The 27,285-nt window shown below is 42.8% G+C and overlaps 1 protein-coding gene across 2 annotated transcripts in view; it reads left to right on the top strand.

Annotated features, from left to right (window-relative positions):
• IL16 (interleukin 16) overlaps window positions 1-27,285 on the top strand; it is a 115,769-nt gene that overhangs the window by 27,081 nt on the left and 61,403 nt on the right. For both annotated transcript variants that reach the window (XM_082852560.1, XM_082852559.1), the window contains exon 2: window positions 6,053-6,465. In XM_082852560.1, coding sequence (XP_082708686.1) covers window positions 6,053-6,465 — 413 coding nt within the window. The remainder of the gene's footprint in view (window positions 1-6,052; window positions 6,466-27,285) is intronic.

Below are 27,285 nucleotides of genomic sequence, written 5' to 3'. Positions count from 1 at the left end.
AGACGGTAGCAATGCTTGGTGAAAAAAGAAGGCAACAGGCCTTTATACCAGAGCCAGGAACTGAAGGGGAAAAGAATTGGGGCCTTCACTGGGGGTGACTGGCACCTCTCCTAGGCTTGGGATGGGATAAAAGACAGTTTCAAAAAGCCCCTTGGCCCTTGAATGTCACTGTTTTCTGTAACTTATGCCAGTGGCATCAGAGAGAAGAACAACTGTGCCAGCAGGATTTTTTTTTTTTAACATCTTTATTGGAGTATAATGGCTTTACAATGGTGTGTTAGTTTCTGCTTTATAACAAAGTGAATCAGTTATACATATACATATATCCCCACATCTCCTCCCTCTTGCGTCTCCCTCCCTCCCACCCTCCCTATCCCACCCCTCTAGGTGGTCACAAAGCACCGAGGTGATCTCCCTGTGCCATGAGGCTGCTTCCCACTAGCTATCTATTTTACGTTTGATAGTGTATATATGTCCATGCCCCTCTCTCACTTTGTCACAGTTTACCCTTCCCCCTCCCCATATCCTCAAGTCCATTCTCTAGTAGATCTGTGTCTTTATTCCCGTCTTACCCCTAGGTTCTTCATGACCTTTTTTTTTCTTCCTTAGATTCCATATATATGTGTTAGCATACAGTATTTGTTTTTCTCTTTCTGACTTACTTCACTCTGTATGACAGACTCTAGGTCCATCCACCTCACTACAAATAATTCAATTTCATTTCTTTTTATGGCTGGGTAATGTTCCATTGTATATATGTGCCACATCTTCTTTATCCATTCATCCAACGATGGACACTTAGGTTGCTTCCATGTCCTGGCTATTATAAATAGAGCTGCAATGAACATTTTGATACACGACTCTTTTTGAATTATGGTTTTCTCAGGGTATATGCCCAGTAGTGGGATTGCTGGGTCATATGGTAGTTCTATTTGTAGTTTTTTAAGGAACCTCCATACTGTTTTCCACAGTGGCTGTATCAATTTACATTCCCACCAGCAGTGCAAGAGGGCTCCCTTGTCTCCACACCCTCTCCAGCATTTATTGTTTCTAGATTTTTTGATGATGGCCATTCTGACCGGTGTGAGATGATAGCTCATTGTAGTTTTGATTTGCATTTCTCTAATGATTAATGATGTTGAGCATTCTTTCATGTGTTTGTTGGCAATCTGTATATCTTCTTTGGAGAAATGTCTATTTAGGTCTTCTGCCCATTTTTGGATTGGGTTGTTTGTTTTTTTGTTATTGAGCTGCATGAGCTGCTTGTATATTTTGGAGATTAATTCTTTGTCAGTTTCTTCATTTGCAAATATTTTCTCCCATTCTGAGGGTTGTCTTTTGGTCTTGTTTATGGTTTCCTTTGCTGTGCAAAGGCTTTTAAATTTCATTAGGTCCCATTTGTTTATTTTTGTTTTTATTTCCATTTCTCTAGGAGGTGGGTCAAAAAGGATCTTGCTGTGATTTATGTCATAGAGTGTTCTGCCTACGTTTTCCTCTAAGAGTTTGATAGTTTCTGCCTTACATTTAGATCTTTAATCCATTTTGAGCTTATTTTTGTGTATGGTGTTAGGGAGTGTTCTAATCTCATACTTTTACATGTATCTGTCCAGTTTTCTCAGAACCACTTATTGAAGAGGCTGTCTTTTCTCCACTGTATATTCTTGCCTCCTTTATCAAAGATAAGGTGACCATATGTGTGTGGGTTTATCTCTGGGGTTTCGATCCTGTTCCATTGATCTATCTTTCTGTTTTTGTGCCAGTACCATACTGTCTTGATTACTGTAGCTTTGTAGTATAGTCTGAAGTCAGAGAGCCTGATTCCTCCAGCTCCATTTTTCGTTCTCAAGATGGCTTTGGCTATTTGGGGTCTTTTGTGTTTCCATACAAATTGTGAAATTTTTTGTTCTAGTTCTGTGAAAAATGCCAGTGGTAGTTTGATAGGGATTGCATTGAATCTGTAGATTGTTTTGGGTAGTAGAGTCATTTTCACAATGTTGATTTTTCCAATCCAAGAACATGGTATATCTCTCCATCTATTTGTATCATCTTTAATTTCTTTCATCAGTGTCTTATAATTTTCTGCATACAGGTCTTTTGTCTCCTTAGGCAGATTTATTCCTAGATATTTTATTCTTTTTGTTGCAATGGTAAATGGGAGTGTTTTCTTGATTTCATTTTCAGATTTTTCATCATTAGTGTATAGGAATGCCAGAGATTTCTGTGCATTAATTTTGTATCCTGCCAGTAGGATTTTTTTAAGCAAAAAAGAAGTTTTATTCGTTTGTCTAAGTGAATAGATAGTGTGGCTTCAGGCATGATTGAATCTAGGTGTTCATATGGCATTTTCTAGGCTCGTCCTTCTCACTCTTTCTCTCTGTCCTCCTTCCTTTCTCTCTTTTTCTTCCCCTGTGGGTTCTGTACCTTCTGTGTTGGCTTCACTCTCAGGCAGCCCTGTCCATGTGGTGGCATCGGCAATTCTGGATTTATATCCCCTCTGTATAGCACCAGCAAAAGTCCAGAAGGATTTTAAACTTTGATTGTCTTTCAATATTTCAAATACCTAATGGACCAGTGCTGGCTGTGACCAACACTCGCACACACACACACTTCCTTCTCCATGAGTCCCAGGTGAACTATGGGGAATCCTCATGAAGCTGAACGAAATGCAAAGAAGTTTGGATATATTAATCCCTATAGTGGTGCTGGTGTTGAGAGTTACAAATTCTGGGATGTTGCATTGGCAGAATGCAAAGGATCGCCGGTGCTGGGGAATGGTGGCAGGAAGGAGAAATTTACAATTTGGATTTGAAAGATGACACCTGGAAGTAAAGGCTAGTGATGAGAAGAAGGAAAAAATTTTAAAAAGAACTACTGTAAAAGCTTGAATTCTCTGTATTCTTCAGCCAATAGATCTGAGCATTGATATTTAGGTGAATGAATCCTCTAGAAATGAAGCAGGTTTCGAGCAAGCAGACCATGCCCTCTGGACTTGGGTTCATGACTTCGGTAAAATGCAGAACTGATTTAAAAAAAAAAAGAGTTTCAGTGGTTTTCGGGGAAGGAAGCAGACTCTGTGGGCTGTGGCTCAAAGAGGAGGTGAGCCTGAGAGCAGAAAGTACAGAGTGTAAAACGTTTGTTCAAGAAGATAGGAAGGACAGAAGAATGGTCCATTGTCAACATTGTGCCTGTTGATAACAGCATTGGGCTGTACACTTAAAAATCTGTTAAGATGGTAGATCTCATGTTAAGTGTTCTTATCATAATAAAGAAAAAGGAAAAAAAATATGAAGGGGATAAAAGAGAGGCAGGTAACAAGAGGAAGATAGGGGTTCAACACATAGTTTTTAAAAGACAGACAATTTGAGTATGTTTACATGCTGCTGATAAAACCCAGAACAGAGGGAGAGAATGAGGTGAAAGAAAGATGCTAATAAATGGCGGTGTGGAGCCATAGTAAAGATGCAGGCTCCAGAGTCAGACTGCCTGTTTGAATTCCTGCTTTCACCGTGTTCTAGCTGTGTGATCTTGGGGAAGTGGCCTAACCTCTCTGTGCCTCAGTTATCTTTCTTTGTAAAATGAGGATATTGATGGAACCTACAGTAGATTTTGTGAGAACTAAATGGTAAAGCAATTAGAACAGTACATCATAAGCACTAAATAAGTGTTAGCAATTATCATTTTTATTGTTGTTAAGTCTAAAGAACTGAGTGGTATCCCGAGAACGGATGGGTGGGTTGACCTCAATAGGAGGGCAAACGTTTCACTACGAAGGGTATGGACAGGTATGTATGGATGGCAAATGGATTTGTATATTCGATGGTGGAAATTTGGGAGGGATTGCTATCTGAAAACTTCTGTGTTTCTATGAAGCAGAAGGTGACATTACCTGTTTATGATGAGGAGAGAGGTAAATCTAGTTTTGAAGACAGTGAAGTCTTGAAATAGTCATTATTGAGAATGAATGATCAACCTAACCATGGAAACACAGTACAGTTGTTGGCTAGAATGTTTCACGAAACCAATCTGCTCAGGAGTGGGCATGTCCCCTGCAGGGCTCAGAAACCTGCAAGCAGCCATGGAACTTAGTGGAGGATTGCATTCATCTGTGCTTGGGGTTTTGCTATCACAGTAAGTCCCCTACAAACAAATGAGTTCCGTTCCGAGAACGCGGTCGTAAGTCCAATTTGTTCTTTAAGTCCAACAAAGTTAGCCTAGGTACCCAACTAACACAATCACCTATATAGTACTGTACTGGAATAGGTTTATCATACTTTTCCCACAAATAATACATAAAAAACAAACAAAAACAAAAATAAAGAAAACAGTTTTAATCTTACAGTACAGTACCTTGAAAAGTACGGTAGTACCAGCTACATCACCACTGCTTTTACACTTGCTTCCGGACATCCTGGGCTTGAGATAAAAACACTGTGCTCTATACAGTATTGTACAGTAAAGTACACAAAAGCACAACCACTTGTAGAGGATGCACGCACGTGACAGTGTATGCCAGCCACGTGAACTCACTTATGTGATTGGACAGGCGAACACATGTTCGTATCTCTGAACGTTTGCAACTTGAAGGTTTGTATGTAGGGGACTTAGTGTGTTCGAGATGGAAGGACACAGAGTACAGGACTTTGGGATATTGGCCAGAGGGTGCTTGATGAAATGGACCAACATTGAGTTAATTTACACTAAAGCATTCAGAAGAGTGCCTGATGTATAGAGTAGACTCTCAAAGAGTTATCCATTCATTCATTTTAATTCATTGCTATTGGCTGCTATAGATGATTGGTGGATAAATTGATAAAATTCAAAGGCTAATACAGAAAACAATAAAATGGTGCAACTGGGTATTGAGAAACACTGTCTTCTTTTAAAAGAAGTTCTCTTTGGGGGGATTACGTAATGTGAAAGGGCTCCTACTTGATGAGATGCTGGAAGGCCTCTGCTTTTTCTTATTCAATACTAGTTGTGCACGAACAGCAGTACCCGTGGGCCAAGAGCATCCCACATTTGTTATTCTGGCAACAGGCTTGTTTTGTGGCTTGGGCCTGAGTCAGAACTGCTTTGGATGCAGCATCAGGGCCCCTTTCACCACCTGCCTCACGGAGACTGAATCCGGGGCAGGCCCCTCAAGGTGAAGCGGAGCTGAGCTGGGCTGGGCTGAAAGTGACGCCGTTGACCTGGTGGGTGAAGCCAGTCTTTGATCCATCAGCCTGTGAGAGTTTGATCCCATGGCAATAGATGACAGAGCCAGAGACCCTCGGCCTGGCTGTGATACCGGCCAGGTGTGACCTTGGTCCCAGGAAAGGGCACACAGGTTTGCCAGACACCTGTTGTGTGCTAAGCCCTTTGGCACGAACTGTCCCTGATTCACCTTGTTTTACACTCAAAACAACACTGATGGGTCAGCGTTCGGTGAGACTCCCAACCCTTCTAGTTTGTAGGCTCTTCATCTGAGAATGGAGCGCGTAGACGTCAGCGGTCTTCAGCCTGGGCTCTGTGAATTCTCAGGTTGCTGTGGAGAAGATACAGACGTTACCAGGGTTAAAAAGAAGGGACTAGCGGGGGCAGCTTAGTCTTCCCCTTTGCCCTGATCTGCTCTAGAGTCTGGAGTTCCCTGTACACTTTTGACTGAAGAACGGCTTTTACATTTAAAAATCTCGCAGAGCACAGGTCTCTGTGATCTCTAAAATTCTTCCTGGGATCTGATCACTGCCTCTCCTGCAAATGCTCTTTGTGGCTTTGCATTTGAGCCTCCTTCCCTGTGCCTTGGTGTCCCTGCGTGCAGAAGGAGGGTTTGGATAAGAGAAGCTCTGGCCTCCGGGATCCTGGGAGTGGAGGGCCTGGTAAAAACATTTGGGCTCACTGAACCCCGTGTGGCCGGCACCCTAGAAGGGCCAGTGATACTGAAGGATGATCTCTCCATCTGTCCTGTCTCACGGGCACCGCACCCGGCACTCGCGGCTCGGTTCCAGGACTCAGGTCTCTCTCCACTTGTCCACATCAAGTCACATTGCCTCTTCCCATTTTCTCTTTCCTCCAGGGACCCATGAAGTGGTGGCTAAGCCCAATTTGGTCGCCACCCGTCCACCGAGGGCCAGAGATCAGGAAAGGAAGAAGGGCAGCTTTACTTTCTCCCTCAGGATGGAGCCACACAGCCATTCTGGAAAGAGCAGAAAATCCACAAAATTCTGGTCCATCTCCCGGTCCCTGATCCTGTGTAATGCCAAGACCAGTGACGATGGCTCAAGCCCCGATGAGAGATATCCTGATCCTTTTGAGATTTCCCTGGGCCACGGCAAGGAGGGACTTTTCCTCTCATCTGTGCAGCTGGCAGACACGTCAGAGGCCGGGCCCGACAGCGTTCCTGATCTCACGCTGTCCTCCGAGGCCGCTCCACTGCAGGCAGCTGGGAGTGATGGAGGCCAGAACTGTAGGAGGATGCTCTTCATGAAGGTACGCCCAGGATTTGTGGGGCTGGAGGAGACTGCAGTTGCCTTCCGGTGCTGTGAATGAAAGTCTTCGCGTTTTTTTATTCCAAAGTCAGGAAGGCACAGAGTTCTCATTTTGAACGAGAGCAGGGAAGAAGTTGAGGCAGGGCCCACTGGAATGATGACAAGGAGCACGGCAGTGAATCAGGCTCAGTTGACCTTCCTGCTTGAAACATTCTTTGAGATACGGTGTCAGCCCCAGGTAAACTGAGCCTGGGTCCCTGCTGGAAAATGCCAGGTGCAATACACTGGGAAGGGCTCATCTCCAGACAGACAGTATCCAGCACACCACAGGCAGCTCAGATCGAATCCAGTAGAGAACCTGATAGAAGCTGACTTATAAGGCCCGGACTGAGAAGGAGCTGGAAGGTCGAGCAGGGCAAGGAGTACAGCCTGAGTGAGTTTGCACTTGAATGCTGACCGAGAACGTTCCCCAGGTGCCCCGTGCCAGTTCCAACACAGGTGTGAGTGAGGGCTGGCAGGCAGAGCCATAAAGGAAGGGGGAGAGGGAAAACTAAGTAGGGTTTGGAGACTTGCCAAGATACAGAATGTTTTCTCTTCTGTTAGACAGTATTTCAATTTTTGTTATTATAGCAAGGTGGAAATTGCAGGGTACTGTGAGATAGAGGCTGATTAAAGAATTTCACTCTCGAATTAGTCTCTATAAGTCCTATGCCCTCAGCCTTCCATCAAAGGCAGGATTTCTCAAGGGTCCAAACAGCCCTGAACCTTGGAGCCAGTGCGGCTCGCTCAGGGATGGGCCAGCCCCGAGGGGCTTCTCCCACACCTTACTGCCAAGACCCGCTGGGCACAGTCACGTGACTGTCAACAGCAAATAGGGAAGGTGTTCCGGTACCTTTGGAGGAGACGCAGTGCTCTTGCATCTTTCCTTGAGGAAGAAAATCATTGCTTAACACATGAATAGTAAACACCATCATGTAACATTATATAACAGGTTAGCAGGTCCGGCCCAATAATCTCCACACACAAGCAGCTCCCTCAAGGGACCCACCCAGCCTAGGGTGCTCCATCACCCACAAGGTGGCTTCTGTTGATGTGACCTGAGCTCACCCGATAGGGTAGAAGGAGGGAACAGCAGCTCAGTGGGTTTGGGGGAGCCTGGCCAGGCTCCTGGTTTGCCACCAATGATGTGACCAGTATACAATCCATCAACTGAGAGTCAAGTTTATTAATGACAATACCAATTTATCCAGGTCAGAGTTCACATAAATGAAATTTAAAAATCATTTGGAGATTCCAGCGGACTCCAGAACGAACTTTTCACTTGCTTCTATTTAACTGAACAAGCATTTCCTGAGCACCTGTTACATGCCAGGCACAATAGGGATCCAGCCCCTGCCTTCAAGGAACTTGTCTCAAGTGGAGGAACAAAGAATACACTCCAACGGGGCTGTTGGAGGCTCAAAAGGAGGCGGCACATCTCTAGGGGTGGGTATCAGTACATTTAGTCAATGTTTACAGAGTACCGACCGGTGTCAGGCACTGTTCTAGGGAGTAAACCAGACTCAGTCCCTGCCCTTGGGCAGCTTTTCTTCTCGTGGGGGGATACAGGTGTTAACAACTCAGCATATGCTATAATATTAAAGAGTGAAGGGCTCTGAAGAAATATTAAGCAGGATAAAGGGATAGAGAGCAATGAGGAGGGGTCACTGCCCTTTTTGAAAAGGTGATCACGAAGGCTCCTCCAAAGAAGTGATATTTGAGCCATGACCTGAACGAATGAAGCAGAGAAGGGAGTCATATGAACATCAGGGGGGAAGAGCGTTCCGGGCGGAGGGAACAGCATGTGCGAAGACAGGAAGAGAAGAATGTGCTTGTGGAATGCTGGAGGAGAATAGGGTGCACGGGTGGTTCAGGGAAGGGGAGAGCAGGGGAGGATGGAGTCGGGGTGGTAGCCAGGCACCATACGTGGAGTTTTACTCTTGGAAGGATGGGGAAGCCTTGGAAGACGGAGCAGGGGAGTGACCCGATCCTTTTCAGGAGCACTCTGGCTGCTGAGCAGAGAATGGAGCACAGGGAGGCCGGTTAGCGGAGCTACGACAATAACCGAGGCCGGAAGTGACGTGGCTGGACTGAAAGGGTCATGGGGAAGGCACTGAGGATGCTCAGGGTAGGCATTTATTTTCAAGACAAAGCCAACGGGCTTTGTCGATGGAAGGATGGAGGGGGGCGAGAAGCAGCAAGTTCAACTGCAAGTTCTGACCTGACCTACCCCGGGGAAAGGAGGTGGCCTGTTCTAATATGGGAAATACTCAGGGCTGCAAAAATGATCGGGAAAAGGTGAGATGTTGCCAGAAGGACGCAGGATCTGACAAAGCAGGGGTGGGTGGAAGAGAATCCTAGGTGGAAGGAGCTGTGTGAGCAAAGATGAGGGCAGGAGGCACCGAGTGCTTATGCGTGGGCCACCGTGCACAGGAGAGTGTGTCTCGAGCTGCGTTTTGGGCGCCTGTCCAGTGACAGGAGGCTGGAGACCCGGGGAAGCTAGATGAACAGGCATAGGACAGGAAACTGGTAAGGGGTCAACGATAAACTCCACCTTTTCGTCTCTCTGTGATTCACATGTGCACCATAATTTGGTTTAAAAAATGTTTTCACAGCTCTATCTCATTGTCTCCTTCCTGGGAGGAAGGAAGTCACAGCGGCATTTGTATTTCCGAGGGCGAGGATGGGCCGTACGGCACAGGGGCTGGCGGTGTGGGCTCATTAGTCTGACTGCTTGGCCTTGAGTCCAGCTTTCCCAGTTGTGTGATCCTGGACAATTCCCTTTAACTTTTTATTTTATATTGGAGTATAGTTGATTAACAGTGCTGTGATATTGATAGTTTCAGGTGTACAGCAAAGTGATTCAGTTATACGTATACATGTGTCTATTCTTTTTCAAATTCTTTTCCCATTTAAGTCGTTATGTAATATTGAGCAGAGTTCCCTGTGCTATACAGTAGGTCCTTGTTGGTCACTTTACCTTTTTGTGTGCCCATTTTCTCATCTATGAAATGGAGAATGTTAGTAATGATATATGAGTTTTCTTAGGATAAAGCTATAAGTATTTACATAAGAAAATCCACAGTGCAGTGCACATAGTAATTGCTTAATAAATACTATTATTATTATTTCTGTTTTAGGATGGGGATGCTGACTGTCACTGAGTAATTAAGTAATTCATGAATTCAATAGCATATATTAAATGTGCCAGGCCGTGGGCAAGACTTGTAGCTTTGCAATGCTCATAGGCTAATGAGGAAGACAGGGATGAAACAGATGATTCCTGTTTCGGGGTGCGGCTACAGATCTGTAAGGGAAATCGTGGGGGTGCTGAGGAGGAATGTGCTGTTCTATTTGGGGAAGGGCAACCCGGAGGGGGTGAAAGCAGGGTCTCCAAGTAGACAAGTCCAGATCCTAGTAGTACGAACAGGCAGAGGGACAGGAAGAAGTCTCAGAGGCTGGAAAGTGGTTTGTTTGCTGAGATGGGGGGAGGAGTGATGTGCATTTGCGTCAAGTTCGAGGCAGGGATGAACTGGGAAGGCAGATAGGGGTATTGGCCAGCTCTGAACCCAAGACTGTTTTTTTCTTTTTAAGGAGCACAGGTGATCTTTCACTATCCATGAATGAGTTCTAAGCAAGTAAATGTTTCAGTTGTCTGAGCAGGTCCTGTATCAACAGTGCCAGGGCAGAAAGGCAAAGGTGACAGCTTGTCCCAATTTCCTTTTCTGGAGGAGCCTCTGTGTACTCAGTAACACCCCCCTCCCTGTCCCTTCTCGCAGGGACACTCTAGCCCCCGCCTGGCTCCTGCCCTGCACCCAGGCATGACTCAGTTGGCCCAGATGGACTCCTCAGCTTCCAGCAATGCCATGGTTACACTGATTTCAAAACAACATCTGGAAAGAGGCCCTGTGACATCAGCCTCTTCTCTAGAAACGCCTAATATGAAAATTAAAAAAGAGGAAGTTAGATAAACAGCCAACTGAAAAAAAAAAGCCTTATTGGATGTGTTGTGTTTGGCACAATTAGGACTGAGTAAATCATCACCCAGAGATGTGTCAAAGCTGGGCAGGGGTGTGCGGAATCTGGAGTAAGCATTTGGATCTGTGCTGTGCATTAAGGGACTGGCAGGGTCCTTTTTCAGGAGGAGCTTCCAGACCCTTGGGGAAGAATGTTCAAAGCCAGACTCCCCAACCTAATAAACAAAAACGCAATGTATCAGACCTAGACTTTTCAAAGGAGGGAATGCACAGACTCCTTGGCTACTCCAGACCCACTGTCTTTTTCCAAATGGCAAGAGTATTTTTTTTTTTACATCTTTATTGGAGTATAATTGCTTTACAATGGTGTGTTAGTTTCTGCTTTATAACGAAGTGAATTAGTTATACATATACATATGTTCCCATATCTCTTCCCTCTTGCATCTCCCTCCCTCCCACCCTCCCTATCCACCCCTCCAGGCGGTCACAAAGCACTGAGCTGATCTCCCTGTGCTATGCAGCTGCTTCCCACTAGCTATCTACCTTACGTTTGGTAGTGTATAAATGTCCATGCCTCTCTCTCGCTTTGTCACAGCTTACCCTTCCCCTCCCCATATCCTCAAGTCCATTCTCTAGTAGGTCTGTGTCTTTATTCCTGTCTTACCCCTAGGTTCTTCATGACATTTTTTTTCTTAAATTCCACATATATGTGTTAGCATATGGTATTTGTCTTTCTCTTTCTGACTTACTTCACTCTGTATGACAGACTCTAGGTCTATCCACCTCATTACAAATAGCTCAATTTCATTTCTTTTTATGGCTGAGTAATATTCCATTGTATATATGTGCCACATCTTCTTTATCCATTCATCCGATGATGGACACTTAGGTTGTTTCCATCTCCGGGCTATTGTAAGTAGAGCTGCAATGAACATTTTGGTACATGACTTTTTGAATTATGGTGTTCTCAGGGTATATGCCCAGTAGTGGGATTGCTGGGTCATATGGTAGTTCTATTTGTAGTTTTTTAAGGAACTTCCATACTGTTCTCCATAGTGGCTGTATCAATTTACATTCCCACCAACAGTGGAAGAGGGCTCCCTTGTCTCCACACCCTCTCCAGCATTTATTGTTTCTAGATTTTTTGATGATGGCCATTCTGACTGGTGTGAGATGATAGCTCATTGTAGTTTTGATTTGCATTTCTCTAATGATTAATGAAGTTGAGCATTTTTTTCATGTGTTTGTTGGCAGTCTATATATCTTCTTTGGAGAAATGTCTATTTAGGTCTTCTGCCCATTATTGGATTGGGTTGTTTGTTTTTTTGTTATTGAGCTGCATGAGCTGCTTATAAATTTTGGAGATTAATTCTTTGTCAGTTGCTTTATTTACAAATATTTCCTCCCATTCTGAGGGCTGTCTTTTGGTCTTGTTTATTGTTTCCTTTTCTGTGCAAAAGCTTTTAAGTTTCATTAGGTCCCATTTGTTTATTTTTGTTTTTATTTCCATTTCTCTAGAAGGTGGGTCAAAAATGATCTTGCTGTGATTTCTGTCATGGAGTATTCTGCCTATGTTTTCCTCTAAGAGTTTGATAGTTTTTGGCTTTACATTTAGGTCTTTAATCCATTTTGAGCTTATTTTTGTGTATGGTGTTAGGGAGTGATCTTATCTCATACTTTTACATGTACCTGTCCAGTTTTCCCAGCACCACTTATTGAAGAGGCTGTCCTTTCTCCACTGTACATTCCTGCCTCCTTTAACAAAGATAAGGTGACCATATGTGCGTGGGTTTATCTCTGGGGTTTCTATCCTGTTCCATTGATCTATCTTTCTGTTTTTGTGCCAGTACCATACTGTCCTGATTACTGTAGCTTTGTAGTACAGTCTGAAGTCAGGGAGCCTGATTCCTCCAGCTCAATTTTTTGTTCTCAAGATGGCTTTGGCTATTCAGGGTCTTTTGTGTTTCCATACAAATTGTGAAATTTTTTGTTCTAGTTCTGTGAAAAATGCCAGTGGTAGTTTGATAGGGATTGCAGTGACTATGTAGATTGCTTTGGGTAGTAGAGTCATTTTCACAATGTTGATTTTTCCAATCCAAGAACATGGTATATCTCTCCATCAATTTGTATCATCTTTAATTTCTTTCCTCAGTGTCTTATTATTTTCTACATACAGGTCTTTTGTCTCCTTAGGTAGGTTTATTCCTAGATATTTTATTCTTTTTGTTGCAATGGTAAATGGGAGTGTTTTATTGATTTCACTTTCAGATTTTTCATCATTAGTGTATAGGAATGCCAGAGATTTCTGTGCATTAATTTTGTACCCTGCTACTTTACCAAATTCATTGATTAGCTCTAGTAGTTTTCTGGTAGCATCTTTAGGATTCTCTATGTATAGTATCATGACATCTGCAAACAGTGACGGTTTTACTTCTTCTTTTCCAATTTGGATTCCTTTTATTTCCTTTTTTTCTTTGATTGCTGTGGCTAAAACTTCCAAAACTATGTTGAATAAGAGTGGTGAGAGTGGGAAACCTTGTCTTGTTCCTGATCTTAGTGGAAATGCTTTCAGTTTTTCACCATGAGGACGATGTTGGCTGTGGGTTTGTCATATATGGCCTTTGTTGAGGAAAGTTCCCTCTATGCCTACTTTCTGCAGGGTTTTTTTCATAAATGGGTGTTGAATTTTGTCGAAAGCTTTCTCTGCATCTATTGAGATGATCATATGGTTTTTCTCCTTCAATTTGTTAATATGGTTTATCACATTGACTGACTTGTGTATATTGATGAATCCTTGCATTCCTGGAATAAACCCCACTTGATCATGGTGTATGATCCTTTTAATGTGCTGTTGGATTCTGTTTGCTAGTATTTTGTTGAGGATTTTTGTATCTATGTTCATCAGTGATATTGGCCTGTAGTTTTCTTTCTTTGTGACATCCTTGTCTGGTTTTGGTATCAAGGTGATGGTGGCCTCGTAGAATGAGTTTGGGAGTGTTCCTCCCTCTGCTATATTTTGGAAGAATTTGAGAAGGACAGGTGTTAGCTCCTCTCTAAATATTTGATAGAATTCGCCTGTGAAGCCATCTGGTCCTGGGCTTTTGTTTGTTGGAAGATTTTTAATCACAGTTTCAATTTCAGTGCTTGTGATTGGTCTGTTCATATTTTCTATTTCTTCCTGATTCAGTCTTGGCAGGTTGTGCATTTCTAAGAATTTGTCCATTTCTTCCAGGTTGTCCATTTTATTGGCATAGAGTTGCCTGTAGTAATCTCTCATGATCTTTTGTATTTCTGCAGTGTCAGTTGTTACTTCTCCTTTTTCATTTCTAATTCTATTGATTTGAGTCTTCTCCCTTTTTTTCTTGAGAAGTCTGGCTAATGGTTTATCAATTTTGTTTATCTTCTCAAAGAACCAGCTTTTAGTTTTATTGATCTTTGCTATCATTTCCTTCATTTCTTTTTCATTTATTTCTGATCTGATTTTTATTATTTCTTTTCTTCTGCTAACTTTGGGGGGTTTTTGTTCTTCTTTCTCCAATTGCTTTAGGTGCAAGGTTAGGTTGTTTATTCGAGATGTTTCCTGTTTCTTAAGGTAGGATTGTATTGCTATAAACTTCCCTCTTAGAATGGCTTTTGCTGCATCCCATATATTTTGGGTTGTCGTGTCTCCATTGTCATTTGTTTCTAGGTATTTTTTTATTTCCTCTTTGATTTCTTCAGTGATCACTTCGTTATTAAGTAGTTTATTGTTTGGACTCCATGTGTTTGTATTTTTTACAGATCTTTTCCAGTAATTGATATCTAGTCTCATAGTGTTGTGGTCAGAAAAGATACTTGAAACAATTTCAATTTTCTTAAATTTACCATGGCTTGACTTGTGACCCAAGATATGATCTATCCTGGAGAATGTTCCATGAGCACTTGAGAAAAATGTGTATTCTGTTGTTTTTGGATGGAATGTCCTATAAAAGTCAATTAAGTCCATCTTGTTTAATGTATCATTTAAAGCTTGTGTTTCCTTATTTATTTTCGTTTTGGAAGATCTGTCCATTGGTCAAAGTGGGGTGTTAAAGTCCCCTACTATGAATGTGTTACTGTCGATTTCCCCTTTTATGGCTATTAGTATTTGCCTTATGTATTGAGGTGCTCCTATGTTGGGTGCATAAATATTTACAATTGTTATATCTTCTTCTTGGATCAATCCCTTGATCATTGTGTAGTGTCCTTCTTTGTCTCTTCTAATCGTCTTTATTTTAAAGTCTATTTTGTCTGATATGAGAATTGCTACTCCAGCTTTCTTTTGGTTTCCATTTGCATGAAATATCTTTTTCCATCCCCTCACTTTCAGTCTGTATGTGTCTCTAGGTCTGAAGTGGGTCTCTTGTAGACAGCAAATATATGGGTCTTGTTTTTGTATCCATTCAGCCAATCTGTGTCTTTTGGTGGGAGCATTTAGTCCATTTACGTTTAAGGTAATTATCGATATGTATGTTCCTATTCCCATTTTCTTAATTGTTTTGGGTTCGTTATTGTAGGTCTTTTCCTTCTCTTGTGCTTCTTGCCTAGAGAAGTTCCTTTAGTAGTTGTTGTAAAGCTGGTTTGGTGGTGCTGAACTCTCTCAGCTTTTGCTTGTCTGTAAAGGTTTTAATTTCTCCATCAAATCTGAATGAGATCCTTGCTGGGTAGAGTAATCTTGGTTGCAGGTTTTTCTCCTTCATCACTTTAAATATGTCCTGCCAGTGCCTTCTGGCTTGCAGAGTTTCTGCTGAAAGATCAGCTGTTAACCTTATGGGGATTCCCTTGTGTATTATTTGTTGTTTTTCCCTTGCTGCTTTTAATATGTTTTCTTTGTATTTAATTTTTGACAGTTTGAGTAATATGTGTCTTGATGTATTTCTCCTTGGATTTATCCTGTATGGGACTCTCTGTGCTTCCTGGACTTGACTAACTATTTCCTTTCCCATATTAGGGAAGTTTTCAACTATAATCTCTTCAAATATCTTCTCAGTCCCTTTCTTTTTCTCTTCTTCTTCTGGGACCCCTGTAATTCGGATGTTGGTGCGTTTAATGTTGTCCCAGAGGTCTCTGAGACTGTCCTCAGTTCTTTTCATTCTTTTTTCTTTATTCTGCTCTGCAGTAGTTATTTCCACTATTTTATCTTCCAGGTCACTTATCCGTTCTTCTGCCTCAGTTATTCTGCTACTGATCCCATCTAGAGTATTTTTAATTTTATTTATTGTGTTGTTCATCCTTGTTTGTTTCATCTTTAGTTCTTCTAGGTCCTTGTTAAATGTTTCTTGCATTTTGCCCATTCTATTTCCAAGATTTTGGATCATCTTTACTATCATTATTCTGAATTCTTTTTCAGGTAGACTGCCTATTTCCTCTTCATTTGTTAGGTCTGGTGGGTTTTTATCTTGCTCCTTCATCTGCTGTGTGTTTTTCTGTCTTCTCATTTTGCTTATCTTACTGTGTTTGGGGTCTCCTTTTTGCAGGCTGCAGGCTCGTAGTTCCCGTTGTTTTTGGTGTCTGTCCCCAGTGGCTAAGGTTGGTTCAGTGGGTTGTGTAGGCTTCCTGGCAGAGGGGACTAGTGTGTTCTGGTGGAAGAGGCTGGATCTTGTCTTTCTGGTGGGCAGGTCCACGTCTGGTGGTGTGTTTTGGGGTGTCTGTGGACTTATTATGATTTTAGGCAGCCTCTCTGCTAATGGGTGAGGTTGTGTTCCTGTCTTGCTAGTTGTTTGGCATAGGATGTCCAGCACTGTAGCTTGCTGGTCGTTGAGTGAAGCTGGGTGCTGGTGTTGAGATGGAGATCTCTGGGAGATTTTCGCCATTTGATATTATGTGGAGCTGAGAGGTCTGTTGTGGACCAGTGTCCTGAAGTTGGCTCTCCCACCTCAGAAGCACAGCACTGACTCCTGGCTGCAGCACCAAGAGCCTTTCATCCACACGGCTCAGAATAAAAGGGAGAAAAAGTAGAAAGAAAGAATTAGTAGAAGAAGAAAGAAAGAAAAAGAAAGAAAGAAAGGAGGGAGGGAGGGAGGGACGAGGAAGGAAGGAAGGAACGAAGGAGGGAAGGAAGGAAAAAAAGAAAGAAAGAAAGAAGATAAAGTAAAATAAAATAAAGTAAGATAAAATATAATAAAGTTATTAAAATAAAAAAATTATTAAGAAAAAAATTAAAAAACAACAACAACAACAAAAAAACGGATGGATAGAACCCTAGGACAAATGGTGGAAGCACAGCTATACAGCATAAATCTTGCTCTCAAAGTCTACCTCCTCAATTTGGGATGATCCGCTGTCTATTCATGTATTCCACAGACATCAAGTTGATTGTGGAGCTTTAATCCGCTGCTTCTGAGGCTGCTGGGAGAGATTTCCCTTTCTCTTCTTTGTTCTCACAGCTCCCAGGGGCTCAGCTTTGGATTTGGCCCCGCCTCTGCGTGTAGGTCGCCGGAGGGCGTCTGTTCTTCGCTCAGCCAGGACGGGGTTAAAGGAGCCGCTGATTCGGGGGCTCTGGCTCACTCAAGCGGGGGCGGGGGGGGGGTAGGGAGGGTCATGGAGTGCGGGGCGGGCCTGCGGCGGGAGAGGCCGGCGTGACGTTGCACCGGCCTGAGGCGCGCCGTGCGTTCTTCCGGGGGAGTTGTTCCTGGATCCCGGGACCCTGGCAGTGGCGGGCTGCACAGGCTCCCCGGAAGCGAGGTGTGGATAGTGACCTGTGCTCGCACACAGGCTTCTTGGTGGCGGCAGCAGCAGCCTTAGCGTCTCCTGCCCGTCTCTGGGGTCCGCGCTTTTAGCCGCGGCTCACGCGTGTCTCTGGAGCTCCTTTTAGCAGCGCTCTTAATCCCTTCTCCTCACGCACCAGGAAACAAAGAGGGAAGAAAAAGTCTCTTGCCTCTTCGGCAGGTCCAGACTTTTCCCCGGACTCCCTCCCGGCTAGCCGTGGCGCACTAACGCCCTGCAGGCTGTGTTCTCGCCGCCAACCCCAGTCCTCTCCTGGCGCTGCAACCGAAGCCCGAGCCTCAGCTCGCAGCCCCGCCCGCCCCGGCGGGTGAGCAGACAAGCCTCTCGGGCTGGTGAGTGCCGGTCGGCACCGATTCTCTGTGCGGGAATCTCCCCGCTTTGCCCTGCGCACCCCTGTTGCTGTGCTCTCCTCCGCGGTACCGAATCTTTCCCCCTGCGCCACCCGCAGTCTTCGCCCGCGAAGGGGCTTCCTAGTGTGTGGACACTTTTCCTCCTTCACAGCTCCCTCCCACTGGTGCAGGTGCCGTCCCTATCCTTTTGTCTCTGTTTAGTCTTTTTTCTTTTGCCCTGCCCAGGTACGTGGGGAGTTTCTTGCCTTTTGGGAGGTCTGAGGTCTTCTGCCAGCGTTCAGTAGGTGTTCTGTAGGAGTTGTTCCGCGTGTAGATGTATTTCTGGTGTATCTGTGGGGAGCAAGGTGATCTCCGCGTCTTACTCTTCCGCCATCTTCCCGGAAGCCCCTGGCAAGAGTATTTTTAAATGCCCTTTAAGTAGGATGTTGAGGCAAAAGGGAAGGGAGCCCACTCAGGTGGGACTGAAGCTTACCTAAACCACCTTCTCTTTCCTCTTTCTTCTCCTTTCTCCTTCATCCCTTTTCTTCTGTTTCTCAAACATTGGCAAAGCACCTGCTACGAGCTCTCCTCTGGGGATAGAGAAACACATTTGATACTATTCCTTCCCTCAGATCAATCCTGTTCCTTGTCCCCTCCCCTAAGCTATGGCTCTGCTGGTTCAGTTTTCTTATGGAAAGGGTCCCAGGTAGGGGATGAGTAGTTGGGGAATTACATCCTCAAAGGAGCCTTCAAGGTTACCTTTCATTTTCCCAGAGCGTTCTACAGTCATAGGATTTATGTCCTTCATTATGGAACCTCCCTAGAGGCGAATGGGCCCAGGTCAATCACTGTGACATCTAAGCAATCTCAAAACAAGAGAATGGCTTAGGTCAAGCTGACCTAAGGGACCTGCTTGTCCCTCCAGGAGGCTCAGCATGTGTGGACGAATGCTGTAGGTAGTGCTTCCTTGGAGGGAGCCAGAGTGGTGGGGTGTGCAGGTAGGATTGGGGCAAAAAATGCAGAGGGGGACAGTGGAGGGAGGGGAGAGAGAGGAGGTGGTGGGAATGGGCGAGAGATACCACTTCTACATCCCACAAGTCAAGCTTGACTCCAGATTTACTAGGGGTCCTTTTAAAGAAATGTTTTGTCTATTGCAAGGTCATAAAGATATTCCCCCGTGATGCTTCTAGAGGCTTTGTTGTTTTATCTTTCACATTTAGATCTTTAATTCATATGAAGCCGATTCTTGTATACCTTGTGTACACATTAAATATTTTTTTTTCCTATATGGATATCCAACTGATCTAGCACTATTTTTTGAAAAGCCCGTCCTTGCCCCACTGTACAACAATGTCATCTTTTTTATAAGTCAAGAACTATATCTATCTCTCTATTTCTGACCTCTCCATTCTAAGTATTTTTTCTTTTTCCTTTCACTGATATCACACAATTTTAATGATGATACTTTTAGAACAAGTTTTTTGATATCTGGTAATACAAGTCCTCTAGCTTTGTTCTACAAACTAGAGTTGATAATTCTGGTGGGCTTTTTACTGGAATTGCAAACTAGAGTTGATGCTTCTGGTGGGCTTTTTACCCTAATCCTCCTATAGATTTATTTGAAAAGAACTGACATTTTTACAATATTGAATTTTCAAATCTGCTGACATGATGTATTTCTTCAAAGTTTGGCTGTTTTTTTCTTTTTTTTTGGTTTTCAGCATACGCAATTCTTTTTTTTTTTTTTTTGCCATTTTTGAATAATCATAGCTCTATTTCTTCCTTCTAATTTTTTTTTTTTTTTTTTTTTGCGGTTCGCGGGCCTCTAACTGTTGTGGCCTCTCCCGTTGCAGAGCAAAGGCTCTGGACGCGCAGGCTCAGTGGCCATGGCTCACGGGCCCAGCCGCTCCACGGCATGTGGGATCTTCCCGGACCGGGGCTCGAACCCATAATCTCTGCATTGGCAGGCGGACTCTCAACCACTGTGCCACCAGGGAAGCCCTGCTTTATATATTTTGAAGTTATATTTTTACTGTGGATACACATTTAGCATTTAAAAATATTTTCCTGGTGGATTAACACCTTTATAATTTTGGAATAGTCCTCTTTAGTCTATCAATTACTTTTGCAGAAAAATGATCTGATATTAGTATAGCTTAGCCTACTGTCCTTTGGTTAGTGTTTGCATTGCATATCTTTTTCCTCTTTTTATCTACAACCTGTGTTCACCTATATAAGGAATATTTCATGTAAGCAGCATGTAATTAGGTTATTTTTCTTCCATCTTACAATCTTTATCTTATACTAGTGAGTATTCATACCATTTACATTTAATGTCATTGCAGATGAGTTTGGGTCTATATCTACTCTCTTAATTTTTGGTTTCTAGCTGTCCTCAAAGTTTTACATTTGTTTTTTTAATTCATCTCTTCTTGCCCTCTTTTAGATAAATACATTTTTTTTTACAACTCCATTTGCCCTTCTTTTAGCTTCTTAGTTATACACTTTTTACTATTTTTTAACCATTAAAATATACAACCTATGTTCTTAATGACTTAGAGTCTTCTATAAATCTGTACTCTTACCAGTTCTCAGACAACACTTAGACCTTAGACACACAGCTCCATTTATATGTCCCACTTTTTTTTGGATATTATCGTCATGCATCTCAAGTCTACAAATATTTAAAACTCAAGACCTGATAATTATTATCGTTCTGTAGAGTCAGTATTCATTTCCATTAATTCACATGTTTACCGCTTCCATCATTCTTCATTCATTCCTGCATGTCTGTGCCTCTCATTGCGATCACTTTCCTTCTGCCTGAAGCAGGCCTGCCTCTAACATGGGCAGGATCTGGGACAAGAGAACCAATGGAGATCTATATGCCAAATATCTCCGTGTTTAAAAGTTATAAATCAAGGTAAAAATATGTTTAAAAATATATGTTCTGTCCTCCTCCCTTGACAAACATACCTTCATAAGTACTTGGACAGCCAAGTTCAAGTAAGTTCTTGGATTTCTCAGCATTTTGCACTGGAATGTGGTGGCACAGGGAGAGCCTTTTCTTGGCTCTCGGCCACCGTCCATGCTCCCCTTCTTCTACTACCCATAGCACAGTCCAGTACCACAAGAGGTCTTACCTGCAAGAATGTGGACACCTGCAATTCTCTAATCATCACCCCCCCCACTCCAGCAAACAGCCACCCTGGCACCCCTCCAGCCTAGGGCTGTACACGTGAGTGGTGTGATTTGCTCTTGATCAGATAGACCCAGGGGAGAGAGACAGGTTGTGGGTGCAGGGTCCTTTGATGCAATCTGACGCCTCCCACCTCATTTGTTTCTCCGTTTCTCTCTAGCTAAATATTAGCAGATCACCAAAAAGGCCTGAAGCCAGTATTTATCTACCCTGGAGCTGGCCCTCTTTTTATGGCACCGGATGAGATTGGGTACTGACACATAGTAGTGGCTCTATAAATATTTGTGGGAAGAATGGTTGTTGCATGAATGAGTATAATGAGGCCACCCTTAAGGCCTAGAGTCTATTGACATAGCCTGAGCTGGCATTGGTGTTTTTGAGCCAACACATGGGTTTACATTGGACATTGCTTTGGGCATTCCCATTGGAGTCACTGGACACTCGATCTGGGGGTCTGGAGTCACTGGACACTCGATCTGGGAATAGGAGAGCAGCAGATGAGGCCAGACGTGTGGGAGGGCCTCCCTCTGGGGCTGCCTTTCTAAAAGGATACAGAATGCTTTGATCCACATGGGAATGGCCTCAGTAGTGTGGAAAACCCTGCTTTTCTTTACAAATTCAAATTATCGGTTAGGCAAAGTCACCACTCATGCAGGGTGACTCAGGATATGATGAGGTCAGATCAACCGTCTGAATCTCTGGCATGTGCTGTTGCGGGGAGAGAGGGTGGTCGAGGCCCTCTGTGAGCAGACAAGTTTCTTCGTCTTGCTGCCTGCGAGCAGCTCAGCCTGTGGCTTTGAGGCCCAGGCTTCCTTGGCAAGTGGGAAACCCAATCCTTTGGCCTCTTGCCTCTTCCTGCCACAGAAGAGCAGCTTGTGGAGGCTGAGAGCAGCCCCTGGGAGGGAAGCTTGGGACTCCAGGACTCCCACGGAGTAGCCACATCCCCTGTGTGTGTGGGGAGGGAGCCTAGGGTGGTCCACGTGCAGGGAACTGGAGGGCCGGCCCACAGGTACGATTAAGGAGCACTTGCTGTCTTCCAGACATCACTTCACGTGATTTCTAGTTGCTCTTTCCATAGTCAAAGGCATTTGGAGCTATTTGCTTGGAAGCTGGTCTTCTGAACCTCATTGGTTCTGACAGGACACCATTTGGTTAGGGAAAGGGGGTCTGGTGGAGAGAAGCAAGAGGAGAAGGGAAATTGGGAAGAAGTAGTAAACCATCTACCTTTCCTACTCTTGTTTCTCAGTGTGGCCCTTCATACGTACATTACAGGCCACCTAAGACTTCTCCCTATTCTTTGCATCTATCCCACTAGTTACTATCTCCAGGCTTCTGCCCTTGATGCCCCGGCTGCTTGGAATACCTCTGCTTGGAATACCTTCTTGACTCTTGTCTTCATGAATCCATGTCTTAGTCATCCATTAAGGCTCAGCATCGATAGAATATCGGTCACGAAGCTTTTCCCGATCCTTCCTTTACTCTTTAGTTTCCACTCTCCCTACTTGAAACAACCTTCTCCCTCTGGATTTCTAGGCCGTGCTGTGCCTCCTTATTTTACTACAGTAACTTATGACAGAAACACAAATGTACGTGTTCCCATTGAAGAATGAATTCTGGGTAGTAGTCACAGGAGAATGTCTGAAAAAATGTTAAAACCTGTGTGAGTTTCCATCACATGGATGTATCATAATTTATTATTTTAGGATCTTAAAAATAGTTTGCCAAATACTGAGAATATAAAAATGAATTTATAAAATGTATATGCGCTCTAAAAAAGAAAGTTGCCCTAAATACCTCTCTATCAATCATCAAGTTGAAGGAACAAAACTTACCATGAACTTTGTGGTCCCTTGAGTGCCCCTACCTGCTGCCATCCCATTCCCACTCTTAAAGAGGTAACCACTATCCTTAATTGTGGGACTCTCATGCCCCGGCTTTTCTTTAGAGTGTACCCTATCTGTTTATATTCCTGAATGATGTATTCTTTAGTTCTAGCTACTTTTTTTTTTTGTGTGTGTGTGTGTGCGGTATGCGGGCCTCTCCCTGTTGTGGCCTCTCCCATTGCGGAGCACAGGCTCCGGACGCGCAGGCTCAGCGGCCACGGCTCACGGTCCCGGCATGTGGGATCTTCCCGGACCGGGGCACGAACCCGCGTCCCCTGCATCGGCAGGCGGACTCTCAACCACAGCGCCACCAGGGAAACCCATAGTTCTAGCTACTTTTGATTAATCTTTTCATATCTTTTTAAAATCCTTTTACTTTTGACCTTCCTATGTCATTATTTTCAAGTGGACAGCATATAGTTGGGTCATTTTAAACTTTTATCTACTCTGTCAATCTCTCTATTTTGGATGTATTTAGATTGTTTACATGTAAAGAAAAATCAGTGTGTTTAAATCATTTACATTTCAAGTAATGATTAATATGTTAAGGCTTAAGTCCGCCACCTTATTATTCGTTTTCTGTTTGTTTCCTCTATTTCTTGTTCCTTCGTTGCTTTCCTCTTGCCTTCCTGTGGATTACTGGAACATTTTTCAGAGTTCTGTTTGGATTTATTTACAATATTCTTGAGTATATCACTATTTATAATTTTCATAGAGGTTGCTATGTTATCGTATTGCTATGTATTGCCATATTGGTACAAGCGTTTTGCTATTTTGAGTGAAAACTGACTTCATTTAGGCCCCTTTACTCTCTTCATGTCTTAAATATTTCCTCTATATCCTTTGAGTACCATATCAGATGACGTTACAACTTTTCCTTCAACCACAAATATGATTAAAGAAACTTATGAAGGGAAAAATAATCTATTATGTTTACTCCTGTTTTTACCAATTCTGCTGTTCTTTCCTTCCTGAAGTTTCCAGCTGTTTTATCATTTTCTTTTCATTTGGAGAGCTCCTTTGAGACATTCTTTAAGGGTAGATCTAGCAACACATTCTTTTAGTTTTTCCTACATCTGAGAATATCTTTATTTCCTCTTCATTTCTGAAGGGTATTTTCGATGAATATGGGATTTATAGTTGGCATGAATTTTTCTTCACTTGAAAAATATTGTCTTCCTCCTGCCTTCCATGTTTTCAGTGAAATCTGTCTTTTGACTTGGTGTTTTTTGGGGGAGGTAATGTATCATTTCTCTCTGGTTGATTTTAAGAATTTTTTTCTCTGTCTGTAGGTTTTCAGAAGTTTAATTATGAGGTATCTTGGTGTTAATTTCTTTGGGTTTCTTGAATTCAGTTCTCTAATCTCCATTTGCTTCTTTTAACAAACCTATTTCTTGGTGGACGTCTCTTAATTTTTCATTTGTATCAAGAGAATTTGTCAATGATTGTTGAAGCATTTCAATGATGACTGCTTTCTAATCCTTGTCAGATAATTCTGACATCTGATTCATCTTTGTAGTGGCATCAGTGGTTGTCTTTTCTTATTCAAATCATGTATTCCTGGCTCTTGATGTTAGAAGTGACTTTTAATTGTATCTTGGACATTTGCATTATTATGTTGGAGTCTCTTGATCTGGTTTAAATCTGTCATTTCAGCAGGCAGCCACCTGCTTACGTTTAACATATAGTTCTGGACTACTTTTGCGGGCTCTTGTAATGACATTTTTAAGAGCCCTTGCTATGCTATTCTGGTCTGCTTCATTTTTCTGGCATGGCTAGAGCTCTCGCTTAATCCCTGCAGCTCTGCCTGCTGGGATGGAGAGAGCTTCTCTGGCCTGCCGGTATCACTGGTGACCATCTGCCGCTCAGGGTGAGGATGGGCGGAAGCTTCTGGCCCTGGGTCTCCTTTGCCACTAGCTAGAGGGCAGGAATACTGATCCTGCCCACACAGGTGGATCGACCTCCTGCTTGTGCCCCTGTTATAGACTGGGGGCTGGGTCAGCCTGGGGCTTTGCTGCTGCCGCTGCTGCAGGTAGATTGGATCACCTGCCGGTGCTGTAGTTGTAGAACAGGGGCTGGGACGCCCGCCAGGGTTTGCTGCTGCCAAGACAGACATGTCACACCTCCTGTTGGTACCCTGGTTGTGGGGCAGGGGCTGGGGATCCCACTAGGTCTTTGTTGGTGTTTCCCATTTCCTGGTCTTGTGGCCGGACCAGAAAGAGCATTGTTGTTTGTTTGCTTGTTTCTTGTCATTGCCTATTGGCAGTTCTGGGTCGCAGGCCTTTCCAGGGCTTGATTTGGGTGTATAGTTCTTTATAAGAAACACAAAGAATTCACCAGGCTGTCATTCATCAAATTCTGCGGTCACTCGCCAATTAGCCTTCTCCTTGCTGTCATTCAGAATCTTTTTATTGTTATCTGTTGAATAATTTCCAGGGTATTTAGTTGTATTTAGCAGAGAGGAGGAAAGTGAGTTGACACCATCTTGTCCTAGAACCGGAAGTCTCAGTTCTACTTATTTTTGAAGATGATATGATCGCAATTGCGTAGACTTACTTCTGTTACTCCGTGTTATGTTCCAGAAATTTATTCATGTTATTCCATTTTGCTGTGGTTCATTGATCTTCACTGCTTTATGTTTTTCTATTTTGTGAACACACAATTGATTTATCCATCCTACTACGGACGGGCTTTGGGGATATTTCCCTTTACTTCTTTTCAGAGACTGTACTGCAACGGTCACTCTTGTACATTTCTCCATGTGCATGTCTGCAAGTTTCACTAGGGCATAAAAATAGATGAGGAAGCAGTGAGCCTTAGGGCATGAATATCTCCATTTGTACCAGATATGCCAAATTATTTTCTAAAGTGATTGTGGCATCTACCCTTCCATCAACAGGTGTAAGTTTCTGATTGCTCTGCACCTTCATCAGTTTTCTTTTTAAAGATTTTTTTTGATGTGGATCATTTTTTAAAGCCTTTATTGAATTTGTTTCAATATTGCTTCTGTTTTATGTTTTGGTTTTTTGGCCGTGAGCCTTGTGGGATCTTAGCTCCCTGACCAGGGATCAAACCCGCACTCCCTGCATTGGGAGGCGCAATCTTAACCACTGGACCACCAGGGAAGTCCCCATCAATTCTTGACATCATCAGGCTTTGAAACTTTCCAGTCTGGGGCCTGTTAAATTGTCTTTCATATTGATTGTAATTTGCATTTCCCTAATTACTAGTAAGGTTGCACATACTTCCACGTGTTTATGGAACTTTTGAATTTCCTCTTATGTGATAGGTCCTTCCAAGCTTTTTCTGTTTTTCTTTTGAGTTGTTGGTCTTTTCCTTTTACTCCTTTAGGTGATGAGCAGAAGTTCTTCATTTTAACGTGGGAGTTGTCAGTCATGTCCTTTGTACTTTGTGCTTTTTGTATCTTACTGGAAAATTTCATCCTTTTCTAAAGTAAACACATTCTCCTACAATGTCTGTTCTCTTCTACTGTCTTCTGAGCATCGTATAATTTTGTCATTATGTTTTTAATCCACCTGGAATTGATATTTGTGAAGTGTAGGGGTACATTATCATTTTTTCCACATGGTTAATCTGTTTTCCCAGCAGGCCTATTGAAGTGCCCCTCTTTCCCCACAGATATGAGTATAGTATTAGTTCTCTCACAGATCAAGTTTCCTCATATGAACTGAAGCTGTTTCTAGGCTCTCTGTCCTGTTCTATTGGTCAGTTTGCTACTGTTATGCCAAAACTCTACTGTCTTGATCATTATGTTTTTAATATAAGTATTGTTCTCTTGTATTGAAATTTCTCTCTCTTTGTGCTTTTTAAGGTCTGTGTCTTTCTTTGAGGCCCTTGGCTTCTTGATAAAAATTTAAAGATCAGTTTGTGATGTTCTAAAAAACACTTGAAATTTTGGTTAGTACTGCATTAAATTTGTAAATGAATTTGGGGGAGAACTTATATTTATAGAATAGTAAGCCTCCCATTTTCATGAACATAATGTACCTCTCCGTTATTCAGGCCTTAGTTAATGATTTTCAGTAAGCTTTGTAATTTTTCTCAGAAAGGGCTTACATATCTTTCATTGGATTAGTTCCTAGCATTCTTTATTTTCTGGTGCAGTTGTAAATGTCAGCTTTTTAATAATCCTATTTTCTAACTGCTACTACCTGGCATATAGAAATGCATCTTAAAATAGCTTTTGAAATTAAATTGTTTCCAGATTATTGTAGATTCATATGAAGATATGAGAAAATAATACAAAGAGTAAAATAATACAAATACAAAATAATACAAAGAGAAAATAATACAAATACAAATAATACATAGTTTTCCCCAGTGGTAACATCTTGTAAAATTATAGTATACTGTCACAGTCAGATTATTGGTATTGAAGTAGTCAGTATACAGAACAATTTCTGTTACTACAAGGATTCCTTATGTTGCTTTCTTATAGTCACACTCAGTTGTCTCCCACCTGTACCTCTGCCTTCACCTATGGCAACCATTTCTATACTTCTGTCGTTTGAAAGCTTTGTGTAAATGGTACCACACAGTATGTAACCTTTGGGGACTGGCTTTTTTTCACTCGGCATAATTCTCTGGAGGTTCATCCAGGGTTTTGCATGCATCAGTAGTTAGTTCCTT

The sequence above is a fragment of the Leucopleurus acutus genome (assembly GCF_964270905.1).
Source record: "Leucopleurus acutus genome assembly, chromosome: 1".
Lineage (NCBI taxonomy): Eukaryota > Metazoa > Chordata > Mammalia > Artiodactyla > Delphinidae > Leucopleurus > Leucopleurus acutus.
The sequence above is the reverse complement of the archived record's forward strand: the minus strand, read 5'-3'. Positions and strand labels throughout refer to the sequence as shown.